The sequence below is a fragment of the Rhinolophus sinicus genome, chromosome 18, assembly GCF_057876585.1.
Source record: "Rhinolophus sinicus isolate RSI-liver-muscle chromosome 18, RSI-T2T, whole genome shotgun sequence".
NCBI lineage: Eukaryota > Metazoa > Chordata > Mammalia > Chiroptera > Rhinolophidae > Rhinolophus > Rhinolophus sinicus.
Genome location: NC_142518.1, coordinates 116,984,873 through 117,008,289, shown reverse-complemented (window position 1 = coordinate 117,008,289; position 23,417 = coordinate 116,984,873). Strand labels below are relative to the sequence as shown.

The window sequence follows — 23,417 nt, the reverse complement described above, 5'->3', positions numbered from 1 at the left end:
TCCAGGCCTGTGTTCACAAACTTGGTCTGATTTGTTTACTGATATATCCCCAAGTTCTCCAATAGTAGCTGGCACATAGTAGGTCTTAATTAAAGGTTAAATGAAAGTACATCCAAAGAATCTAGAAATTACCTAAGTTTCAGAATGACCGATAAGTGGATTCATCTGTGATGCAGAAACACATTAATTATAAGACATCTAAAAGTGAATTACTTTGTTTGAGATTTTTTTCCCCCAGCTCTTTCCTCCTTTAACATGGTAATTAAAGCTAACTGGCCTGGCCTCCATCTATCAATCTTTGGTTATTGAAGAGGTTTCAGAGAAAATAATACAATTATCAATCAGTAAAAGGGGCGGGGGCGGAAAGGAAAAAACTTAAGCAGTAGCTTCAACGGGGCATTCCCGGGCTAAATGCCCGGCCTTGCCACAGCGGTAACAGTTGATCTCGGTGGTCCTGCTGCAGTTGATGGCCATATGGCCCATCTCACCACACCGGTAGCACTTGATTTGGTTGCACTCTTTCTGAATGTGGCCGGATTTGCCACAACAGTAGCACTTCTGCTCTTGCTGATGGTCGCAATCACGAGCCAGATGGCCTTGTCTGCCACACGTATAACAGCACAGCTCTCTCTCTTGCTTAGGCTCGACACAGTTTTTGGCGATGTGGCCACTTCTCCCACAGTTGTAGCAGATGTTCTCGAGAAGGTCACAGTTCCTAGCGTGATGCCCTGACTCACCACAGCGGTAACAGGTATCAGGTAGAGTGGTGGAACTGCACTCAGAACCTCTGCCACGGCTTCTGGCCCCGCGGCCTCGAGCCCCTCCTCCTCTAGGGCATTCCCGGGCCCAGTGGCCTAAGCGTCCACACCGGAAGCACTCCTTACTGCTCATGGCTGCAGTGACATGTGAGATCTTGCAGTGAGGGGGGCCACCACCGCCCCAGAGGCCCTGACGCGACTCCCCTTAGGGCGACTTAGAAATCAGTGGCTGTTTTTCTCTAAGGGCCTCCACGACGACGTCACACAAGGTTTGTACACGGCCCCATTCATATGTCACAGGCGTTCCAGCAGCCATTCCCTCCTATCCTTGAAGCCAAAAGCGCGTCTTAGCGTTTTCCGTTTTCCGTTTTTTAAAAATAAAAGCTTGGGTCGCTGAGTTTGAGTTTGAATCCCTCCCTTTTCAGAAAATGTGCCCTGTGGGATTTCTTACAATTAAGACCTACAGGTTCTTTGTGGTCCAGTAGATGACCAGTTTTTACATATGCACTATGGACATAGGAAAAATACATGTGAGATGTGTCTAATCCAGTAAATGAAAGACACAAATGATAACATTAGACTAACCCATTTTTTGTTTTAAAAAATAAAATACAAATGTCCATAAAGATATGACATACATAAGATAGAAAAAAATCTCTAAAATGCCAGAGATTTACTCACAATTTAGCCTATTTTATTGTACTAATCTTAGTTTTCAACATAATCACCACCATTTACGTTATAAAACATAACACAATTGAAGCATTCAGTATAAATAATTCATTATTACTTGGGAAATAAATTACAAAACCATAATTTACATATTGGACAGATTTCCTCTCTGTTTTCCAAATTGTTTGTATCTTATATAAACTTCATAAAGATTTATGCACATGTTGTTCATTTATATAGATACAGAAATAAGTATTGAAAACTACATACTGAAATATCAACAGAAGCTATTTTGGGGTTATATGATTGAATATGACCTTTTTCTCCTTATTTTCCTTTTCTGTAATTTACAATTTTTGAAAATATTTTGGGTTGTTTAATTTTAAAAATTCACAATCAACATTTTTCTTTAAGTTACAAGTTAGCTATATGATTTGCTTATGATTTTTTTCAGGCAGCCAATACAAATGTATTTGGTAAAACACGGATATAAGAATAGTGAATGTAGGGTATTATGCTAAGCGAAATGTCAGACAAACAAAGACAAATACCACGATTTCACTTATATGTGGACTAAAGCGTACATACACACGCACACACATACAAACACACACACAAACAGACTCATAGATACAGAGAACAAACTCATGGTTGCCAGATGGGAGGGGGTTTTGGAAGCTGGGTGAAAAAGGTGAAGGGATTAAGAGGCACAAACTGGTAGTTACAAACTAGTTCCAGGGATGTAAATTAGAGCATAGGGAAAATAGTTGATAATATTGTAATAACTATGTATGGTGCCAGGTGGGTACTAGACTAATTGGGGGATCACTTCATAAATTATATAAATGTCTAACCACTATGCTGTACACCTGTAACTAATATATTGAATGTCAACTGTAATCAATCAATCAATCAATCAATCAATCAATTTTTAAAAAGAATATTGAACGTAGCTGTTGCTCTTTATTTTGAATTTGACTTAATAGGCATGTACAACTGGTTCCATAAATGTAATGACAAAGAAAAACGTTTTCAAAAATGAATAAAAGTTTAGAGCCAAAGAGCATGAGTAGTTGCTACATACAGAATGATGAAATAAATTTTCTTCCTAATCAATTAAATGGTGCTGTATAAATGGTTTCAAAAGCAAAAATTCTCTCTGTGGTTCAAAACTTGATATATGCTTATTAAATTAACCTTATCAATGATCATATTTAAATCTTCCTTTAGGTTTATATTTTTATTAAACTAATGCATGCCCATAGTTTAAAGCATTGATTTTTCAATGGATCAATATCCAACATTTACATAACTATAACTATGTAAATGATACTCATGGCTGAGCCATGAATACTCTGATCACTTTTCATTACCTACACAGCATTTTGTCTCCTGGAGTTACTGTCATTCTTCATGTATTAATTTCTCATATACTTTTCTCCATCCTATTTCATAGATCTATATGGCTATCGTTATGAATACCATAGTCTTCACTACTGTGGCTTTGTATTTTGTTTTGAAATTAGGAAGAGTGAGGACTCCAACTTTGTTCTTCTTTTCCAAGATTGTTGTAACTATTTTGAGTCCCTTGCATTTCCACATGAATTTTAGTGGCAATTTGTCACTTTCTGCAAAAGAGGAAACTAAGATTTGATATACAAGGTCTGTCGATTAAGTTCGTGAACTCACCCTAGAAAAAGTGCTACATACCTCATTGTTGAATATCACTACAGTCACTGTTGAGGTACTCCCTTTGGGAAGCTATGCACTGACACCAGTGCCTAGTCTACCCTTTAAAGCAATTTTGGAACTCTTTTTCTGGAATGGCCATCAGAGCTGTCATCGTATTACCCTTGATGTCCTGAATGTCATCAAAACGTCTTCCTTTCAATATTTCCTTTATCTTCAGGTAAAGAAAGAAGTCATTGGGGGCCAGATCAGGTGAGTAGAGAGGGTGTTCCAATACAGTTATTTGTTTACTGGCTAAAAATTCCCTTACAGACAGTGCCATGTGAGCTGGTACATTATCGTGATGCAAGAGCCATGAATTGTTGGCAAAAAGTTCAGGTCGTCTAACTTTTTCACGCAGCCTTTTCAGCACTTCCAAATAGTAAACTTGATTAACTGTTTGTCCAGTTGGTACAAATTCATAATGAATAATCCCTCTGATATAAAAAAAAGTTAGCAACATCTTTGCAACAAGTTCCTGAACTTAATTGTCTGACCTTGTATAGTGTGGAATCCGTAGATCAATGTAGGGAATATTACGTTAACAATATTAAGTCATCCAACACAGGAGCACAGGATGGTGTCCCATGTTTTAGGTTTTCATTTTCATTTAAATGTTTTGTAGTGTTTAGTGTATAAGTCTCACAGTCTTTTGCTAAATTTTTCCCTAAATATTGCATTCTTTTGGATTGTTCATTGTTAGTATATAAAAACATAATTATTTTTGTATATTGATCATCTATCCTGCAACCTTGCTAAACTGAACTGATTTAATAGTTCCAACAGTTTTATAGTGGATAATTTAGGATTAGGATTTTCTATAGACAAGATTATATCAACTGCAAGTAGGGATAGTATTGAATTCTTCCTTTCCATTCCAATTTGCTTTACTCAAAGTCCACAAATCTAAGTGTTAATCTTATCCAAAAAAACACCCCACAGAAACATCCAGAATAATAGTTGACCACACATGTGGGTACCATGACCCAGCCAACTTGGCACATAAAATTAACCATCATAACCTCTAAAAGATGGTCATTTTCCTAAGAAATGTATACGGTGGGGGAAAACAGGGAAATAGAACCTCGGAATGGTGGATGGATACAATAGGGGCCTCCAAATTTCTCCTTTACCCCTCCTGAGGAGCTGCTTATAAACTGGGAAGTTCAGACAAATAGGTAGGCCCAAGACCATAAGTATTTTATAGAGTTCAAGATTTACAAGCTGTGCCTCTTTCTTCAACTTCTCTTCAGATGGGACCATAGTAGATTAGGGAAGTTTTGTCAAAAGGAAGAGAAGTGGAAAAAGCAAGTAACTCTATCTGCAAGAATTATTATATGCTAACCTCAATTTTATAATATTTACCAAGTCAGACAGAAAAAGCAGAGAACCATGTGATTTCACTGATATGTGGTATATAAACCAAAAACAACAAAAGAACAAGACAAACAAATGAGAAACAGAAACTCATAGACACAGACAATAGTTTAGTGGTTGCCAGAGTGTAAGGGGGGCGGGGGTTGGGGGGTGGGAGATGAGGGTAAGGGGGATCGAATATATGGTGATGGAAGGAGAACTGACTCTGGGTGATGAACACACAATGGGATTTATAGATGATGTAATACAGAATTGTACACCTGAAATCTATGTAATTTTACTAACAATTGTCACCCCAATAAATTTAATAAAATTAAAAAAAAAATAGAATGCTGTCCATTTATTAAAAATGATAAAGATGATAATTAGGAACATGGAAAAAAGTTAAAACAACACATTATTACATCTATAGAAACGTTGATGTTAAACCATTATATATTTAAACACAAATTGAAAAAACAAAGATAAGCTAATGGGCTGGAAGGTTTTTTTTCGGGTGATGAAAAATTCTAAAATTGTGGTGATGGCTGTACAACTCTGTGAATATACTAAAATCCATTGCATTGTACACTTTAAGTTGGTGAATTGTATGACATGTGAATTATATCTGAATAAAACCTTTATAAGAAAAAAGGGAACACGAAGAAATAAAAGCAATTGTTATAATAGTGTTGTAGAACTCTGGGCAAATTTTCCTTTTATTTTAACTCTTAAGAAATAATAAATGATTCTTTTAATTTAGGAGAGAGGTTCTTTGTACCACTATCACTTTAGGGGATCTCTTTTTTCTTTCGGAATATTGTACATTGTTGTATAACTTTTGTGCATGTTATGTAAAAAACAAACTTCCATTATTTCTCTGAATAATGTTAATATAACATTCTTAATTAATTAGAGATGATAATATACACATTTTATGGGTCTCAGGATTTATGGATTTGTGGGTCTCAGTTTTTGACATTTCCAAAGTGGCTTTCTTAGAAAGCAAGAAGAACCAGATACTAAAGTAAAACATCGTAAAGAGAACCAAATATCATTTTGTATTCTCTTCTGCTCACGTCCAAAGAGGAATCCATTTTCACAACCTCTTAAAACGAATATGTTAATTTCTCACAGAAGACAGGAACAAGCCTGCTATTTAGCAGTGAAGGGCACTGAAGAGTAGCTTTAATGTCCAGACAATACCAGGGTTGTGAAGAGAAAGAAAAAGGCATTGTATATTGCTACCTGCCCCCAAACTGAATGAACAACTTTGCCCTTTTGGCTTCGTGCAAGGGGTCTTTTGGTTCCCTGTCTCTGGGTCTTCTCCGTGGGTTTATCATCCATCATCATCCTGTTTGCTTGACACTAGCTGGTTGGGCCTAGCTTGAGAGCTGCTTTGGAGAAAACTGTGTGGATATAATACCTTTTTAACAACACTTTTTGCAATTTTTTTTTAATACTGTTTGCAACACCAGGCACTCAGGGAGAAGAGTAAGACGCCGAGTAGAGCTGCGGGCGGGCAGGGAAGGCCACTAAGGATAGCAGAACCAATAGGCAGGCAACAGGGAGACTTAGCAACGAAGTAGTAGGCTGAGAAGAATGGGAAAGGGATTGACGAAGGAAGGATGGGCTGAAGAAGGGATTGTGGTGGAAGCCGCTTTGACCAAGGGAAGGCCAGGTGAAAGAAGCTAGGGATCCGCGCCAAGACCGCCTGAGGTTAGCCTCCCAGAAGTGGTTGGAGGTGGGGGTGGGGAGGAGAGGGAGTGCTCAGCGCATGCGCTGGAAGCATTGCGGTGATCCTGCAGAGGCAGTCCTTAACTGGCGTCAGACTTGCGGCTGGAGGCACGGCTGGTGTGCCTGGTGTCCAGTGCCACCTTGTCCTGCTGCTGCCACCCTGGCGCCGCGAACTCTGTGCCGATGCTCCCTCCACCCTGTCTTGGGACGGCCGGCACTAAAAATTCATGCTGCGACACTCGATTCAGCCAGGAGGTAAAAAATGAACGACATAAGGGAAGAATGTGGAGGGCGGCGGAGAGAACTCGGGCCAGGGAGAGCCTTAATTTGTGTGTTCTCCCTGTTCATGAGCGGGAAGAAATGGGGGGCTGTGCGGCCACAGATCCACAACAGGGCGTTGAGCGTGTACTTTCCACTGTGAAAGGAATAGACTCCTTTCCTCTAACCAAGGCTGAGGTACCTGGGCATCGGTATTTTCCCTAATGTCCACTGTTAAACAATTTTGGAGTGCCTCATGTGTAGCAGGTGTATTTGAAGGGCGGGGCCCTGGGACTAGGCTCATCTGATCATGAGAGCTTTCTCTGCCTTTGTTCAGGGTGCTGGGTCTTAGTATGGAGTCCGAGGGTATTCTAGCCCCTCCCTGGGGGTCGAGGGGAATTCCATTCCAATTTGGCATCTGCTCGGATCACCTGCAACGCAGCCTTTTCCGTACTCCACTTCCCTAGTTCATCACACTTACCACCGTTAGGGAACGCTGGTTGTGGCTCTCCTTGAGCACTGGGGCACAACTGTAGCAAGAAACACGTCCAGATAGCCATCAGGCGCGAATATATAAAAAATGGATGTGGGAGGGCAGAGAACAGGGGAGGACCGGCGCGGTGCCGGGGTGTATTTGGTAGGCTGGGGAGGTGCAGGAGCGCGCAGGTATGTTTCAGAAGGCCGGCGGTGAGAGGGGGCGCTTGTGGGGGAGAGCGGGAGGTACGCATGCGCAAGCCTGAGGGCGAGGGCGAGGGTCTAAAGTGTATTTAAGAAAGGAAAATTGGTGGTAGTCGGTACCCGCTGTTAGGAGGGAGAGTGAAGGTGCGCATGCGTATTTGAGACGGCGTTGCCGGCTTTAACGGTAGGTTAGAGGCGCGCATGTGTATGTTAGCCGGAATGACGGGGAGGGGAGGCGAGCCCCGTACGCGTAATTCAGATTGCAAAATGGCGAGGGGGGAGGTAAGTTATCCTTGCTTGGCCATCTTGGGCTTGGAGGACCTGCAGCGAAGCAGATCTACCGTTCTAGTTCAGCGAAGGGATCAGCCTGAGTTGGAGTTGCCCTTGGCTGTGGCCAAATCCACCGGAAATTAACCCAGACTCTTAGCCTCTCGCTGGACTTTGGATACTGTGGGTTTAAAAATGCGGAGGCGATGGTGGCTCTATAGGTTTCGTCAGCTGGCTGTGGATAGGAAATGCGGAAAACGGAGCACTTGGAGACCGGCCACACTCGGAGGGCTCTCTGTCGGACTTGCAGATCTTGCTTCGCTGAACTTGGCTCTGGACACATTGTCTTATTCCATCAGAATAGCAGAACCACAGTATAGCCCCAGTATTGTGAGAATCTACTGATATGTTTGTCAGAAGCCCTTGATTTTCTCCTCTTGAAAATATTGGGGTGAAGGTTCGGCTGTGCTTCCAAATCCTTTGTTACTCTTTGCTTCAAACCTAGGATTTGGGCAAATGGTAATTGGTGGTATGAAGGTGACCTGAGCTCACACCCTTTCCTCTAAAATTATTTTTTTCTGTAAAACTTTGAGCACGGTTTCGTCTAGGGAGATGACTTTTCTTTTTAGGCAGCCTTACTGTCATGTCTCAGAGGGCTGTCAGTGAGGATCAATTGTTAATCGTGAAAACTAGTAATTTACCACTTAGACGTGTAATAGAAAGGGGCACAGGATTCAAAGTTAAGACAGGTCTTTTCCAGTAATCCTAGCTGTAATCTCATGCTGGTCCTTTGCCTTCTCTGGGCCTATTTCCCTATCTAATAATAATTATGCACAAACGTCTACAGCACCTAAACTGTATTTTTACACGTCTTCACTCATTTAGTTCTCTGGACAATCTTAGGAAGTAACTACACCATTGTTCACCTTTTGAGGAACACAGATTGAGTAATTTGTCCAAGGCTTTACATCTAGTTGAATGGCTGAAAATGCATTTTTATCCAGGTACTATGGCTCCAGAATCCTGTACTCTTAAACATCATGCTTTACTCCCCTAAAATGAACGTGCTAATTTAAAGGACCCTTCCTTTATTATTTCAAATTTTGTTTGTAACTTGCCTATGCTTTTTAAGAAACGACACCTGTTTGGTGCTTTTTACACATTGCATTTGTCTTCTACACACATAGAAGACAAAAAGGAAAGAATTGTTGATTTGGAGCCTAGTGGGGTGGCCATCCTTATCTACCCTTGTCTTCTGTGCTTTTTGTTCTGCAGAGGGTTTAAGATGGCCGACTGTGGCAGGCTGGACACACCCTTCTTGTTTTGCCAGATTTGAGATCTAGTCTACTGCTTTGAGACAACCAGTCATTTGCTGCAGTAGAGAATTTTTTCTTACCCATTAGTAATATTTTGGTGTGTTAATACAAATCTCTAATACTAAAGGAAAGGTTATTGCTTTCTTCCCCTTATACTACAAGACTGAAATACCTGCATTTCTTTTATTATTTGGTTAGGATAGATATTGGAGTAGAATTACTACATCAAACGGTACGAACATTTTTAACACTCAACATGTGTTGCTACATTTCTTCCACAAAAGGCTGTACCAATTTTTACTCGCTCAAGCATTGAGTAGTATTTGTTTTAAAAAAATTGTTTTATGGATAAAAACCAGTATTATTTTAATTTTGCATTTCTTTGGTTATTAGTGAGTTTGAATTCCTTTTTCCTCCGTATATTTCTTAGCAGTTTTATTTTCCTTCATGTGATGATAGCTCATGTATTAGATTGATTTACCTGTTTGAGTTTCAGTTTAGCGTTTCTTATTGTTATCTATTTTAATGTGTTCTGTAAATAAAGGCTATTACTCAGATTTCTGTAAGGTTTTAAATATATACTACAGGTTATTGTTTGCCTTTTAATTTTTGTTTTTAAATTTTTGGTTAGCGAAGACTTGAAATCATGTGGTCAAATCTTTTGTGACTTTTCTTCCAGTGTTTACATTCCATAGTTCCCTCAATCTAGAAATTTGGTTAATATTCATTGCATTTTTGTCTGCGAGTAACCATTAAATATGGGGGAAAATCCACAATTTCACCACCCAGAGATAATAAATTTGTTAACTGCTTTTCATTCTTTCTTCATTTTCTACAGTTGCTCATATATTTGTACTATTTATATCGTGTTTTGTGTTTAACATTATAACATGAATTTCTCAGAATTCTTTGTGATTAAATATTCTTTGTAATTGTCATTTAATGGTTTCATAATATTTTGTTGTATGGAGGTATTTTAAGATTTTCAGTATTTAAAATTGTGAAATGAATGTCTTGTCATTTAGTTTTTGTTTATCTGTTTTGAGTTATTTTATAAAATAGAGTTGCAGAATTAGAATTATTCATCAAAAAGTTTGAACATTACAAAGACTTGCCATAATAGTGTTCCAAAAAATTATGTCAGTTTTTGTATCCAGTCATTAAGGTACTTAAATTTTTTTTGGTTTTTTGCTTTTTTTGTTTGTTTGTTTTTGGTTTTTTGCTTTTTTGCTAACTTTGTATGTAAGAGGACAGCATCTTTGTTTTACAGTACGTTTCTCTTATTATTGGCGAGGCTGGACTCTCACATGGTAATTATTAGCTCATTTCCTTTTGTGGACTATGCAATTTGAGTCTGAATGTTATCTCTTTGTAAGAGCTCTGTATTATGTACTCTGTATAAGGACCTATTATCACCCGTCATTTGTTGCAAATGACAAATGTCATTTGTTGCAAATGACAAATGTCATTTGTTGTACATTGTACTCCTGGTTTATGTTTGTTGCCATTGAGTCTGAAGATATTTTTGTGATGCCAAAGTCAGCTGCTGAGTGGGGTACATGTCAGATTCTTGGTAGCCAATTTGAGATAACATTTGTCCTCTAAATAGATAGCCATTTCTTTTTATCTAAAAGGAAAGTATTCTTGAGTTCTGCACAGCAGTGGTGTTCCCTGGCTGTGGGTGTGGGGAAAAGACATGGCAACATTTTGAATAAGAAGTCAACTTAGACAAGACACAAAACTGTAGTCTGCTCTCCCCCTGCTCATTCAGGGACTGATCTTATTTTGAATATTTATGAGTGATCTGGGAGAGTATATGAATGTAGTGTAGTGTCCATAGTTGTAGATAACACTAAGATCTTTGGGGATATAAAACCCTAACAGGAACAAACTGCAACACCTGAGAAGGCTGACAGTTGGCAGAATGAACAGTATAGGCAAGAGCAGTGTAATGACTTTAAGGGAAAGTAGTATGTTAAGCATATAAAATAGTAGCCTCAGAGACATTGGGCCCCAAGACAGGGATCTGGCTGTAAATGGCAACAATTGATTGATGTCATCAGCTCAGTTTACTGGTGCACAGACAAAAGCCATTAAAAACTGAGGCCTTATTAAGAACAGTATGGGACACAGAAAAATTTAATCTTGTCCTGGTATAAAACCATTTGAACCAATTGACTAGTTAACAGTGGATGTCTCCTCAAGGAGTCTCTTACTATCTATCACTCACTGAATTTTGAAAAGGGTACCGGAAGAGTGTGTTACCTCTCTGTTTCCTTTTTTATTTATTTATAATGTGTAGGTGATTTAGATTAAATATTCTGAAAGTTCTTTGGGGAGGGTGTAGGGTAGGGTGGGTGTCTTATTCTGGTTTCCTGAAACTGGGTCTGTTATTTGTGGTTCAGAGAATCAGTTTAATTAATTTATTAAGTAAACCTTTATAAATGATTCCCACTCCATGAGCTGTATACTCTCTCTTTTATACTTAATAACATTGTAATTCTTTTATGTTTTCAATGAAGAGATTATTGGATTTAGAGGTGCCAAGCAGAGCTTTAACTGCTTTTTGCTATCCAGTTACACTGGGTTAATCCAGTTAGTTATAAACTCCTATTTTTTTCAGGACTTTGCTAATCACAATTACAGATGTTAAATCAGGTTTATGTGTGTGGTGGGGAGGTTGACGATATATAATAAACAAAACAAAATGAAACAACAACAAGAAAGCTTGTGTTGTAAAGAAGGTGGTTAACAAGGTCTTTTACTGAAGGTCTATATACCTGTCTTGTGCATGGGAGTACCATTTTACACCATGCCATTGTCTAGTTTCCAAATTCATCTATGATCAGGAGTTGGGGAGAGCTTGGGTTTTTGAAATAGCCTAAAAGCATATAACCTCTCATTTCTACAATTTATTACTCCCCTCTCTTGATGTTACAGCAGCCTGGAGCAGCGCCCCCTGGAAAGAAATTTTACATCGGCCATTATAATACAACCTGATAAGTGTCACAGCACTTATCAGGTTGTATTGTAATTGTCTGTGTATTTGCCTCTCTCCCCTCCTATGTTATCAGTTAGATTGTGAGCTCCTTGAGGGCAGGGACAGTGTCTTCATCTCCAGAGCCCAGCCTGGCACATTAGTAGGCCTCAGTAAATGTTTATTGGATGAATAAATGAATGACTCATCAACAAACCTTTATTGTGTGCCTGCTAACGTGATCTCCACAGGCTCTGGACTGTCAGCTTCTTGTTCAAAATGTGTGTGGTCAGAGACTAGCTGTTTCTTTCCAATTATGTATATATATTCTCAAGAGTTTCTCCTGAGATAAGGCTCTTTTTGTGTTTGGAGTTTGGTCCTTGGTATTTACAGATGTTGCTACTGTTCTTACTGTTGCCAGTCCCTTCCTGGTGGGACTTGTGTGATAGCTGCCAGATTGGGCGCCTCATCCTCACTACCTAGTGGTTGCTAAATGGTTCCAATTTGTAGATTCATCCTCTTTTCACTCCTCTTCAGGTCATCCTCTGAATGATATTCCTAGGTAGGGCTGTGCATTCTAAATCAGGGGTGGGCAACTACAACCCGTGGGCTGCCTAGTTTTGCAAATAAAGTTCAATAGGAGCACAACTGTGCTCATTTGTTGATGTTTTGTCTGTGGCCTCTTTGGCCTGCACCAGCAGAGTTGAGTAGCTGCATCAGACATGAAGCCTGGCCCTTTCCAGAAAAGGATTGCCTACCCTGTTTTGGATCATCATTCAATAGTGATGGTTCCATTTCCCTCTCCATTCACCAGAGATACTTTTAGCATCTCAGAAACTCATTTATTTACCTCATTCATTATTACTTATGATACGTCTTTTTCCTATTTTACAGAGGGGTCAGCTAGGATATACTTCAAACTAGGAGAGTATAAGCCCTCCCCTAGGGTCTACAGTCAGCCAGTTATACTGTGTCTTTCAACTTCAAGTTTTGAGCTTCGACTCTAGAAATTCCTTTTGTTATATCCTAACTTCAAACATGTTGACATTTCATTGCCTTGGTGCCTTATTCCTTGCCACCCTCCTTTCTACACAGCTCTTTGAAATGACAATACGGAAAATAAGGAACTAATGTGACATGAGGCAGAAAGGTAGGCTGAGGCAAATGTTTAGACAGTCTGAATGCTAATTTTTAAACAAAGAAATGGAGTTTCTGAAATAGTCACTTATTGAGACTTATATAGGAGTGAGCTTGGACTATCAAGAGCTGAGGGCCCTCCCCTCTACCTTTCCTAACCTACCACACATTGTCTTGGTAACCTGCCTGTGAGTATATTGTGATTCATTTCATTTCATTAAAAAGAGAGTTCCAAGTCCAATGCAAGAAATCTAGATCTAAAAAACCAATATGGAGAGACTATCAGATAGTGTCATTCTTGGGGTAAAATGGAGGGAAAGGTCTTGCAGCATTATTTTTGAAGCTCTTACTAGATTTTCCCCAGCATTCTATTATGCAAAATTTCAAACACGCATACAGAAGATTTGAAAGGATTGTACAGTTAAAACCCACGTACCCATCACATCTTTGTTGCTATATTTGCTTTATTGCATATTTATCTAATAAAATACTTGTGTTGTCATCCATTTTGATCTCATTTGTATCTGACCCATCATGGTGCTGAAAAATAGTTTCTTTTGATTCTTATCTGTATGTATTTTCCAAGTTGGCATGGATACCATTGCAGCATAACTATGTATAAGTAGATCTGCTTGGAAATGAGAGTCCCGGGGAGAAGCCATTTTGTTTCCAAAAGAAAATGGCTGCAGCTCACTGTTGTTTACTGGGAATAGTAGGAGAAGGAAAGATGGAAGTCCAGGTCCAGTGTTAACAACTCTTTCCAATAATGGCCTGCCCTTCATTCACTTCACTGGCTTGGGGGGCAGGTGGTTTTCTGAGAGGCTTCCCCTTGGTTCTTTACAACAAAGTCACATCTAAATGCCACTGAGATGATACTTGGCATTAACACAATTCCTTGGAATTTTTGCAAGTGGATTTTTAATTTGGACTACTGTCTAATATTCTTTTCGACCTTTTCTGTTAACAATAGCCGTAGAGTTAATGAGGAACCACTACAAACTCAAATCTTATCATTATCATGAACATAATAATGGTAAATGTTACCTGTTTGTGTCTGTCTCCCTTCATTTAAGCTCAAGGGCAGAGGCCGTATCTTACTCATCTTTGTAAGTCTTTTAGTAATAAATGTTTACATTAATAAAAAATGCATTATTGCATGTAACACCTATCACATAGGCAAAGATTTAAAAATGCTATGCTCGTGTTGGTGGGGTATGTCCAATTTTAGTGTAACCGTTTGTTAGGGGCAGTTTGGCAGTATATATTAGTGGGCAGAATAAATATTGCATATCTTTTGCCCTAGCAATTTCATTTCTAGGAATATACCCCCAAATATTCTAAATGAATTTAAATATTCTAAAGAAAATCTAGAGAAATATTCTAAGGTATTGTAAAAGACTTAGGTATGGGAATGTTCACAATGTTGGTAGCAGTAAAAAATGGAAAAACTTAACCTTTTCATGAGTAGGAATTTGGATAAATAAATTTTAGTGTATTTGTGTAATAATACAACATAGGCATTAAACATAAAAATAGTTTGATTGTTTGGTATTTGACAAATAGTCTGGTATTTGACTGAAAAATCTACCCAGTATATTAATTGAAAGAAAAGGTAACAGAGCAGTTCTATGATTTCATCTCATTTTTGAGAAATAAAAAAGTGTTAAACTTTTTGGGATTCTGTGAATTTTCGTTTCTATCCTTAACGTATTTCTGGAATTAAAAAAAAAAAAAGTGCCTTTATGACTTTCAAAGTTAGACAAACATTGAAACTATTTCCATTTTGAAATGTGTTGACCTGAACAGAAGTGGAATAAATGGGGTGGTGAGGCAGCAGGAAACTGGAGTAGTTTAGTTTGGAAAAGAGCTGGGTGGGGTGGGAGAAGGCAGTGGTGGAAATAAGATTGCTGTCTCCAGAGGAAGGCAGTAAGTACCAACTACTCTGTTCTTGGTTCCTTAGCAGAGGCATTTCACACATCACAGTTTACACTTACCATTTATTGCCCACATCCCTGTACCTTGTCCTTTCCCACCCTTGTCTCTCTGGGCTTTAATAAGCTAAATAATTAGTAGTGGCAACAGCTGCTTGTGGGTATTCTTGCCCTAGTAATGGCTGCTTTACTTTATCCAATAAAGAGATGGCTCAAACTCATCAAGGCTCCTGACCCTGCCCCTCCCTCCCTCCACCCCCGAATCTGCAGTGGGAGAGCTTTCTGCTTAGGCCTCCTGATCACTAGTAGGTTATAAGACATAACTTTCTGCTGCTGGTGGTGAACTAGTTTAGAATGAGCCCTGAGAAACTGCTCCTTGGGTCTGCCTGGGGTTTGAGGGTTGCCTGCATCTCACTGAGTAACAGGAAACCTAGTTGCAGTAGCTGGTGCTGCCAGCATTGAATGATAATAATTTATTGCCTGGGCTTTGGGCCATCGCTGAATTGCCGGAGTTCTAGGTTGCTTTTCCTGCTAAGCAGCTAGGACCTGAGAAACTTGGAGGTAGTAGGCTGCTTCCTTAGAAAGAAAGGCCCCTTGGGGATGTTTGGCTTGTCCTTTGTGTCTCAGCTCTGAGTGCCATTCTTCCTAGTGGTTGAGTCTTGGAGGTAGGGGACGAGCCATAGGCCTACCTAGCTCCTTGCAGATATGTTCAGTTCGTTTTCATACATGGGTAAGGTGAGTCCTGGTGGCAGTTGAGATTATAAATGAAAATAAATCACAAGTCTTGGTCCAGAGACCAGAGTTTTGTTACCTTCCTCTTCAGTGTGAATCAAATGCGATGTGATGACTACATGGAGGTTTAATTCCATTTTCCAGGGCTCTTTTAGTCAGGAGTATGGAATGGAGGGTCATAACTGCCAGACATAGAAGGTCCCCTAACAGATCAAGTTTACCACCATTCAAAGATAAGGATGTTGAGGTTGAAAGAGGGGAAGGACTTACAGGCAGGCCAGCATAGGACTTTACATCTGAGTTCTAATGCTTTGGTAGAGTTACTCAGTGACTCTCTACCCAACTTATCTCATTTAAAATGGAGGAAAGAATCCATATTAACTAGTAATTGCAGGCGGTACAACAGTTTTTGCCAGATAAAGAACATGATTGTGACAGTAATAATAATGCTTAGCAAGAGTGAAATGTGACTTGACTAATGTGGTAATGAGGTAAAAGTCAAACCTTGACTGTTCTGTCTCACCTTATTTCTCCTTCCTTCTCCCAATCCTACAGGTGATAAAAATTGCGATTCGAAGCCATGCCACTGGTGAAGAGGTATCTTGAGCCCTGCCTGCCCCAGTGAGGTTACTAGACAATTAGGAGAGGTTCAAATCAGCATCTTGCACGTGGTTGTGAAACCATTGTGAACTCTTGGTAAGTGGTCAGTGGCTTTTGCTCACTGAACCCCAGTTCTCTTCCATCCTCCTTTCCTTCTGGGACAGCAGACCTGTTGTTTTTTCTTTTTCTTTAGGCTAGTCATCTAGCACTCACACACAACTTTTGAAAATTTCCTTTATAAGGTCATATTATGTTAATAGTAGTGCTTATCACTTGTAAGTACCTTTTCTGTTCCAGATAAGTGCTTTGTACAAATTTGTTACCTCATCTTAACAGTAACTCTGGGAAGTAGGATTTGTTCCTACTTTACTGGTAATAAAAGTGAAGATCAGACAGCTGATAATCACCAATGCAACACAGTGTGTGTCACATTGCAGAGATCTTAACTACCTCACTTTATGCAAAGTCTTAGTCTTTGGGACTTCCTGCCTCCTTCGGGGGGTCGTTGTCACTGTCTTCTTCTAAAACATAGAGTCACATGTGAAGAGTTCATTGTCAAAGGGAGATAGGTGGCAAGAGCGATGTGTAGGTCCCTCTAACTTATAGAGATGACCACTTTGGATGGACTACAATTTCTTTCTCTCCCATCTGTTTATCTTTGTCTTCTCACCTTTTATTATTTCCCTCATTCTCCTGCATAATGTTTATGTTGCACAATTTCTATAGGTTATGCTTTCTTCTACACCCAACAAAAACATTGCTCTTAGTAATACTTTATCTGATGTGTTTCCTTGGCAAGGGAAACAAAAGAAAAGTAAACAAATGGGACTACCGCAAACTAAAAAGTTTTTGCACACCAAAGGAAACCATCAACAAAATGAAAAGGCAACCTATTTAATGGGAGAAGATATTTGCCAATGATACATCCAATAAGTGGTTAATATCCAAAATGTATAAGGAAATTATATAACTTAACACCAAAAAGTAAGCAATCCAATTATAAAATGGGTAGAGGACCCAAATAGATATTTTTCCAAATAGGACACACAGATGGCCAATAGACTTATGTAAAGATGCTCAATATCACTAATCATCATGGAAATGCAAATTAAAACTACAATGAGATATCACCTCACACCTGTCAGAATGGCTATCATCATTAAATCAACAAACAACAAGTGTTGACCAGGATGTGGAGAAAAGGGAACCCTTGTGCACTGTTGGTAGGATTGCAAATTGGTGCAGCCACTATGGAAAACAGCATGGAGGTTCCTCAAAAAATTAAAAATAGAACTACCTTATGACCCAGCAATTCCACTCCTGGGTATTGAGCCAAACAAATCCAAACACTAATTCGAAAAAATATATGCACTCTTGGGTTTACTGCAGCAGTATTTACAATAGTCAAGACATGGAAACAACCAAAATGCCCATCAATAGATGACTGGATAAAGAAGAGGTGGTACATACATACAATGGAATATTATTACTCTGCCGTAAAAACAGTGGAATCTTACCATCTGTGACCACCAGGATGGACCTAGAGGGTATTATGCTAAGTGAAATAAGTCAGAGAAAGACAAATACCATATGATCTCACTTATGTGTGGAATCTAAAAAACAAACTAAAATAAAAGGCAAGGTACCTTGATAGTCAGAATAAAAATAGCTGCTGTGTAGGACCCACACTCAGCACTCCACAGGAATCATCTCATTTAATTCCCACAACAACCTAATTTATTCAAGGTCACAAAGTTAGGAAGTGGCAAAGGTAAATCCGAATTCTTGCTGTGTCATGCCAAGGTCCATTCACATTACCTCTTAATCATACTAGACTACAACCTTCAAAGTAGGCTTTGATTTCTTTTTTTTACTGTGGTACACAGATGAAGCTATGTGTGAGCAATGGCTGTAAGAATTCAGAGAAAGGATTCAATATGGGCTGATAGAATGATATAGTAATCAGAGAGGATTTGGGCATAAGGAACAGCTGGATTTTATAGCCCTGGAGAATGGGTAGGGGATATGATAGATGGTGGAAAGGTCAAGGGCCCAGAGGTGTATGGAGGGCTTGTTATGAAGTAGGTAGCTGACATTGATAGCTTTGGCAGGTTCTAGGGACACAGGAATCCAGGCGGATAGTTGGGACTTTGTTCATTGTTAATAGGTTGAATTGTGTCCCCCAAAAGATATGTTGAGGTTCTAATCCCCAGTATTTGTGAATATATTTGGAAATAGGGTCTTTGCAGATGTAATCAAGATGAGGTCATACTTGATTAGGGTGGGTCCTAATCCAACATGACTTGTGTCCTTATATGAGAGGGAAATTTGGACACAGAAATATAGGAAGAAGACCGTGTGAAGATGGAGGCAGAGACCATAGTTTTAAGCCGCCTAGTTTGCGAACATTTGTTATGTCAGCCTGTGAAACAATAGAAATACATATACATATCTGCCTCCAGTTCCTGTCAAAGCTCTCCTAAACCCCTTGTAATTTCCTAAGTGATAAGAGTGCTAGGCGCCTCTTTTGTTCTATCCTTTAGTCTTTGACCCCTGGTTGCTGACACAGGACTCCTAAATCCTTTGGAATTTCCTGGGTGATGGGAGTATCTTTTGTTCTAATGAGGCAACTCTTAGTGGGTTCCTGGATTGCTTCTCGATGGGGGCTGATCACCAGAGAGACCAAGCCATGAGTAGAACTACGAACTTTCAGCTTGATCCCCCATCCTTCGGGAAGGGGAGAGGGACTTAAGACTGAGTTAATGATCAATCCTACCTACACGTTGAAGACTCCATAAACATCCCAAAAGGATGGGGTTCAGAGAGCTTCTGGGTTGCTGAAAACAGAGGTGCTGCACCCAGAGTACATGCAAGTTTCATGCACTCTGCCTCATACCTCACTATGTATCTCTCCACTTGGCTGTTCATCTGTATCCTTTATTATATCTTTTATAATAAACTGCTAAACATAAGCAAACAAACAAAGCATGGTGGCTGGAATTGATCCGTGGGCTGGAGTTGTGACATTTTACTCTTACAACTTCTGCTTAGCCACTGCTTTGTCACAGTGGCTTTTCTCCCCTCCCCTGCTAATGTCTTAGAGCACTTTTTCATCTCCAGTCTCTGCTACTGATGGCTTGTTTTTTGTCCGTATTTCACAGTTATAAGTGTTGTGTCTGCTTGCTCGCGGGCCGTGAAACAATTCATAAGTCAGGTAGAAATATAGAAGAAAGATTTATTAAAGTAAGAGAAGGGTCAGCTGGGCAGAGTCTGCTGGAAACTACTGCAAACTACTGCATCGAGTCTTTGTTTGGTCTCCAGTTTTATATTTTCTAACCAGGATGTAAATTGCTTCGGCCTGTAGTGGAATTTTCTGTTGAGTTTAGCTTTGTCCGTTGGGGTGGGGGAAGGTGCAGTTAAGCTGGTTATTGCAACTTTTGCATATGTTATGTAGATTTAAGTTGGAGCCAGGAATGGATCCCATACAGATGCAAAACCTCTCCCAAGTCACAGGGCCAGCCCTGGGCGGAAGTAAATAGAAACAATGAAACTAGTCTGCATAGTAAATGTATAGGAAGCAGAACCATTAAGGCCTGGTGGAAAGGAGACAATGAAAAGAAAGAAAAAAACTTCAAAAAGTCCCAAGCTAAATAGCACTTGTTAAATCAAATTACACCAGAGACCCAAATCTCAAAATAGAAGATAGATAGTATAGGGCCACCATTACAATCCCCTGTCTTAACATTCCCCCATCTGTGATCGGCAATGAAAAATCTTTGGAAATTGGGACGAGGATCCGTCTTCTGTAACTGCTTCAGAGCTGGTCGGGGGCGTAGAGCTGTTCATACCTACAAGAATAAGCTTCTGAGAGCACTGGTGACAATAGCCAGATGGGATGGTCTCTGGTTTTCTGCCTGATATCTTGCTTCTACTACGAGCTGCTTTCCCCATACTCCGTCTTCCTGCTTTCCTCTACCTCCTAGCGACTGTATACTTTTTTTTTCTTATTCATAACTTGAGCATTATGCCCTTGGGTTGGTGTCTTTTAGCTTCTAATGCATCGGTTAACAACAGGCTTCTCCATACTTTATGTGAGGGGTTGCAATTGCAAATGCCTGCAGAGTCCCAATCGGGTAAATGTGTAAGATGCTTATATTTTCTTTCTTTTTCTTGAAATGCTGCTTTGGGTTTTCTCTTTTTTTGTTGTTTTGATTTTGGCTTTTCTTTCGTTTATCTACTTCTGATAGAGACATTGGAAAAGAGATTTCTCTGCTCTTCAAATAAAAACAAGAGTGTTTGGAATTGCTGTCACCTGGAATGTGCACCAAAGGCTGAAATATTGACAGGATTTCCATCTCACTACAAGGAACCTGATTTTTTTTTTTAATTAAAGTTTATTGGGGTGACAATTGTTAGTAAATTTGCATAGATTTCAGGTGTACAATTCTGTAATACTTCATCTGTATATCACATTGTATAGGAACCTGATTTTTTATTCTTTTAATGCTACAGGCCCATACAGTGTGTTTATAAATGCTTTTACAATTTCATAGTTTCTACTTTATGATTTTGGCGTATTTGTAGTGTTAAGTTTTTTCCATGTGGTATGGGAGTTGGCAGTTTCCCCTGGACAGTGTTTAAAACTAGGTCACAATTTTTTTAAAAAATTAATTTCAGGTGTACAAAACAATGTAATAGTTAGACATTTACACCCCTCACAAAGTGATAACCCCCCTTCCCCAATCTACTACCCCTCTGACATCATATAAATCTATTACAATTCGATTGTCTCTATTCCCTATGCTGTACTCCACATCCCGTGACTGTGTATATATATATATATATATATATATATATATATATATATATATATGGTTATAGTTATAGTTGACATACAATATTATTCAGCTTCAGTTGTACAGTGCAGTGGTGAAGCATCTACACCGTCCATGAAGTGGTCTCCCTAATAAGACAAGTGCCCATCTGACACCCTACAAAATCTTTACATTATTGATTATATTCCCCAAACTGTCTTTCATTTCCCCGTGGCAATACTGTAGTTACCAATTTATGCTGTCTAATACCTTCCCCTTCTCCCTCATCCCCACCCAAAACTACATCATAGTTTTGAATGGAGTTGTGTAGATTAGAATAGACTACATTAGGAACAAATAAATTAAGATAGAATGTAAATAATAACATACTAGTCTCCATCCGGCTTTGTGAGGTTTTTGTTTCAGCTCTGATTGTGTATATGCATATCTTTGGTCCAATGTAATTGTATTTCTTACTAGGATGTCCTTTAAGAGTCCAAATAAAGAAAATTCTATATTTGAATAAAGACAATATAAAAATAAAGAAAATAAAGTTCTGTTTCCTCTCTGAGGAAAATGGTTTGAGGATTGGAAATGGTTCTAAGACATCTGGGAATGTTGGCAATGGGTTTGTATCATCTGTTAACTTTAACTTCATTAAAAAAATTTGTATGTAAGGTATACAACATGATGATTTGATATACATAGTGAAATGATTACTAATGTGGGGAGGAAGAAACTTGCCTCTACCTCCAGGTTCTTCTGGCTGCTCTAATAGTCAGATAGATGTGAGACAGATTAACATGAGAAAATAAGCAGATTTAATACGTACACATGGGAACTCTGCACACAGGAGAGAGTCAGAGACCCCACAGGCAGGAGAGCTAGGGAGATAGAAAGGGAACTGGGCAGAGAAGACATCTCGAGTTAGGGATGGAGTAAGATGCCCTGGGTGCTTCAAAGAGCCATTGCAGAGTGATAAGAGCAGAGTAGATGGTTAGTGACTATCAGGTTGCCCTGCCCTATAGGTGGGTCAAACACAGATGGTGGCTGATGGCTTATTATGGCTCAGGCCCCTAACTGAAATTCTTCTAGGTAGTTAAAGGGACTCTGGACACTGAAGGTAAAATTGCCTTTAGTTCAAAGTAATTTGCGTACCACTGATAAGTCAGTTATCTTCTCACCTAGTTACTTTTTTTTTTTTTATGAGAGCACCTGAAATGTACTGTCAGCAAAATTTCAGTAGTCAATCCAGTATTAACTGTACACATGCCTTCCTCACTCATCTTCCTCATAGTATTTGCTTCCTCATGACTGGCTTTGCCATTACCCTGTCTTTGGTGAGGCTTTTAGCTTCAGCTTTTACTGCCAATTGCGAAGTTCTCATTGTTTCTATTCAAATTCCAACGAGTGAGAATCTAATTAGCTTAGTTCATCTTTTTTTGTGCAGTGCGTTTTAGACTTGTCATAGGCTGCTAGCAATATATGCATTGATCCCAGCAACTGCTCAGTGGAGAAGATGTGAAACAAAACCTGGTCACCAAGAGCTGCTCTATTGCTGGGACAATGGACAAGGGTGGTGGTCTTTAGAAAGCGGTGGGTGTACTTTTGGTAGGAACCTGACCTGTTAGGTTTCGTCCAATGGTTCTCAAACCTGTGGTCTAATCCATGTTATTCCATGACTGTTGAAATGGTAATTGAGCTCTCCAGGGTCAGCAGCTCATTGTGAGAAGAGAAACAACTGTCAAATCCTGCTTTCCTCATTTCTTTGAAGTTGCTGTAATACAGCCACAGTTGCCTCAGAATTTCACCCTAAATGGATGCGTGTATGAGTCACAAAGGCAATTGTATAATTAGTGACTTTGCCACAGCATAAGCTGCACTTCCAAAAAAACACACGTTTCATTCTGTTATGTGGAGGAGATTGTGTGTGATTTTCACTACACAGTCACCCCCTAACAATTCCAGATGTTTCATATTTCTGCTGAGGGTCTGTTTCCTGCAACTATATACCTGTTACAAAGTTCTGTACTAATTTGGCTCTTTGATCTCAACAAATGAATCACTCATCCTTCCTCATTGATAGGGTTTGTCATATGTAAACATGTAGAACAATGTGGAAGATAGGGGTTTATTGTTCCTGGGCATCCTTAACCATTGTTCATGCTTCTTTTGCTATTAACTGTGGCTTCCCCAACCTTGATTTCTCTCTCTACCTTCTAGGTTCTGCTCACTTGTCCTCATAGATTGGCGTTCCTTATAAATTTGCCTTCATGAACTCCTTTAGAGAAGAGACTTAAAGTGTCTGTTGCAAGGCTTGTCAAACATTTTCTCTAAAAGTCCAGAGAGTAAATCCTTTAGCCTTGTTGGCCACACAATCACGGTTGGAACTATTCACTCCGAGAATCAGCCATAGCTGATGAAAGCAAAATCTGTCCGCAAGCCAGATTTACCCA

General features: G+C 39.4%; 1 protein-coding gene and 1 long non-coding RNA gene across 4 annotated transcripts in view; one reads left to right on the top strand and one right to left on the bottom strand.

Annotated features, from left to right (window-relative positions):
- Positions 1-211: 211 nt before the first annotated feature.
- Positions 212-1,011, bottom strand: ZCCHC13 (zinc finger CCHC-type containing 13). Its single transcript, XM_019747923.3, has one exon. The coding sequence runs from the start codon at positions 889-891 to the stop codon at positions 376-378; it is 516 nt and encodes a 171-aa protein (XP_019603482.1). The 5' UTR covers positions 892-1,011; the 3' UTR covers positions 212-375.
- Positions 1,012-6,315: 5,304 nt separating this feature from the next.
- Positions 6,316-23,417, top strand: part of LOC109455996 (uncharacterized) — a 42,026-nt gene continuing 24,924 nt past the window's right edge. Inside the window, exons 1-2 of one of the 3 annotated variants that reach the window (XR_002138762.3) lie at positions 6,316-6,506; positions 16,103-16,243. This is a non-coding gene — a long non-coding RNA (uncharacterized LOC109455996). Of the gene's footprint in view, positions 6,507-7,237; positions 7,372-7,420; positions 7,470-16,102; positions 16,244-23,417 lie in introns of those variants that run through there. The other 2 variants (XR_002138768.3, XR_016019985.1) reach the window with 2 other exon arrangements.

Bases quoted from the DNA above. Each gene is read 5' to 3' on its own strand.
- ZCCHC13 (XM_019747923.3), bottom strand. From the start codon at position 891: ATGAGCAGTAAGGAGTGCTTCCGGTGTGGACGCTTAGGCCACTGGGCC.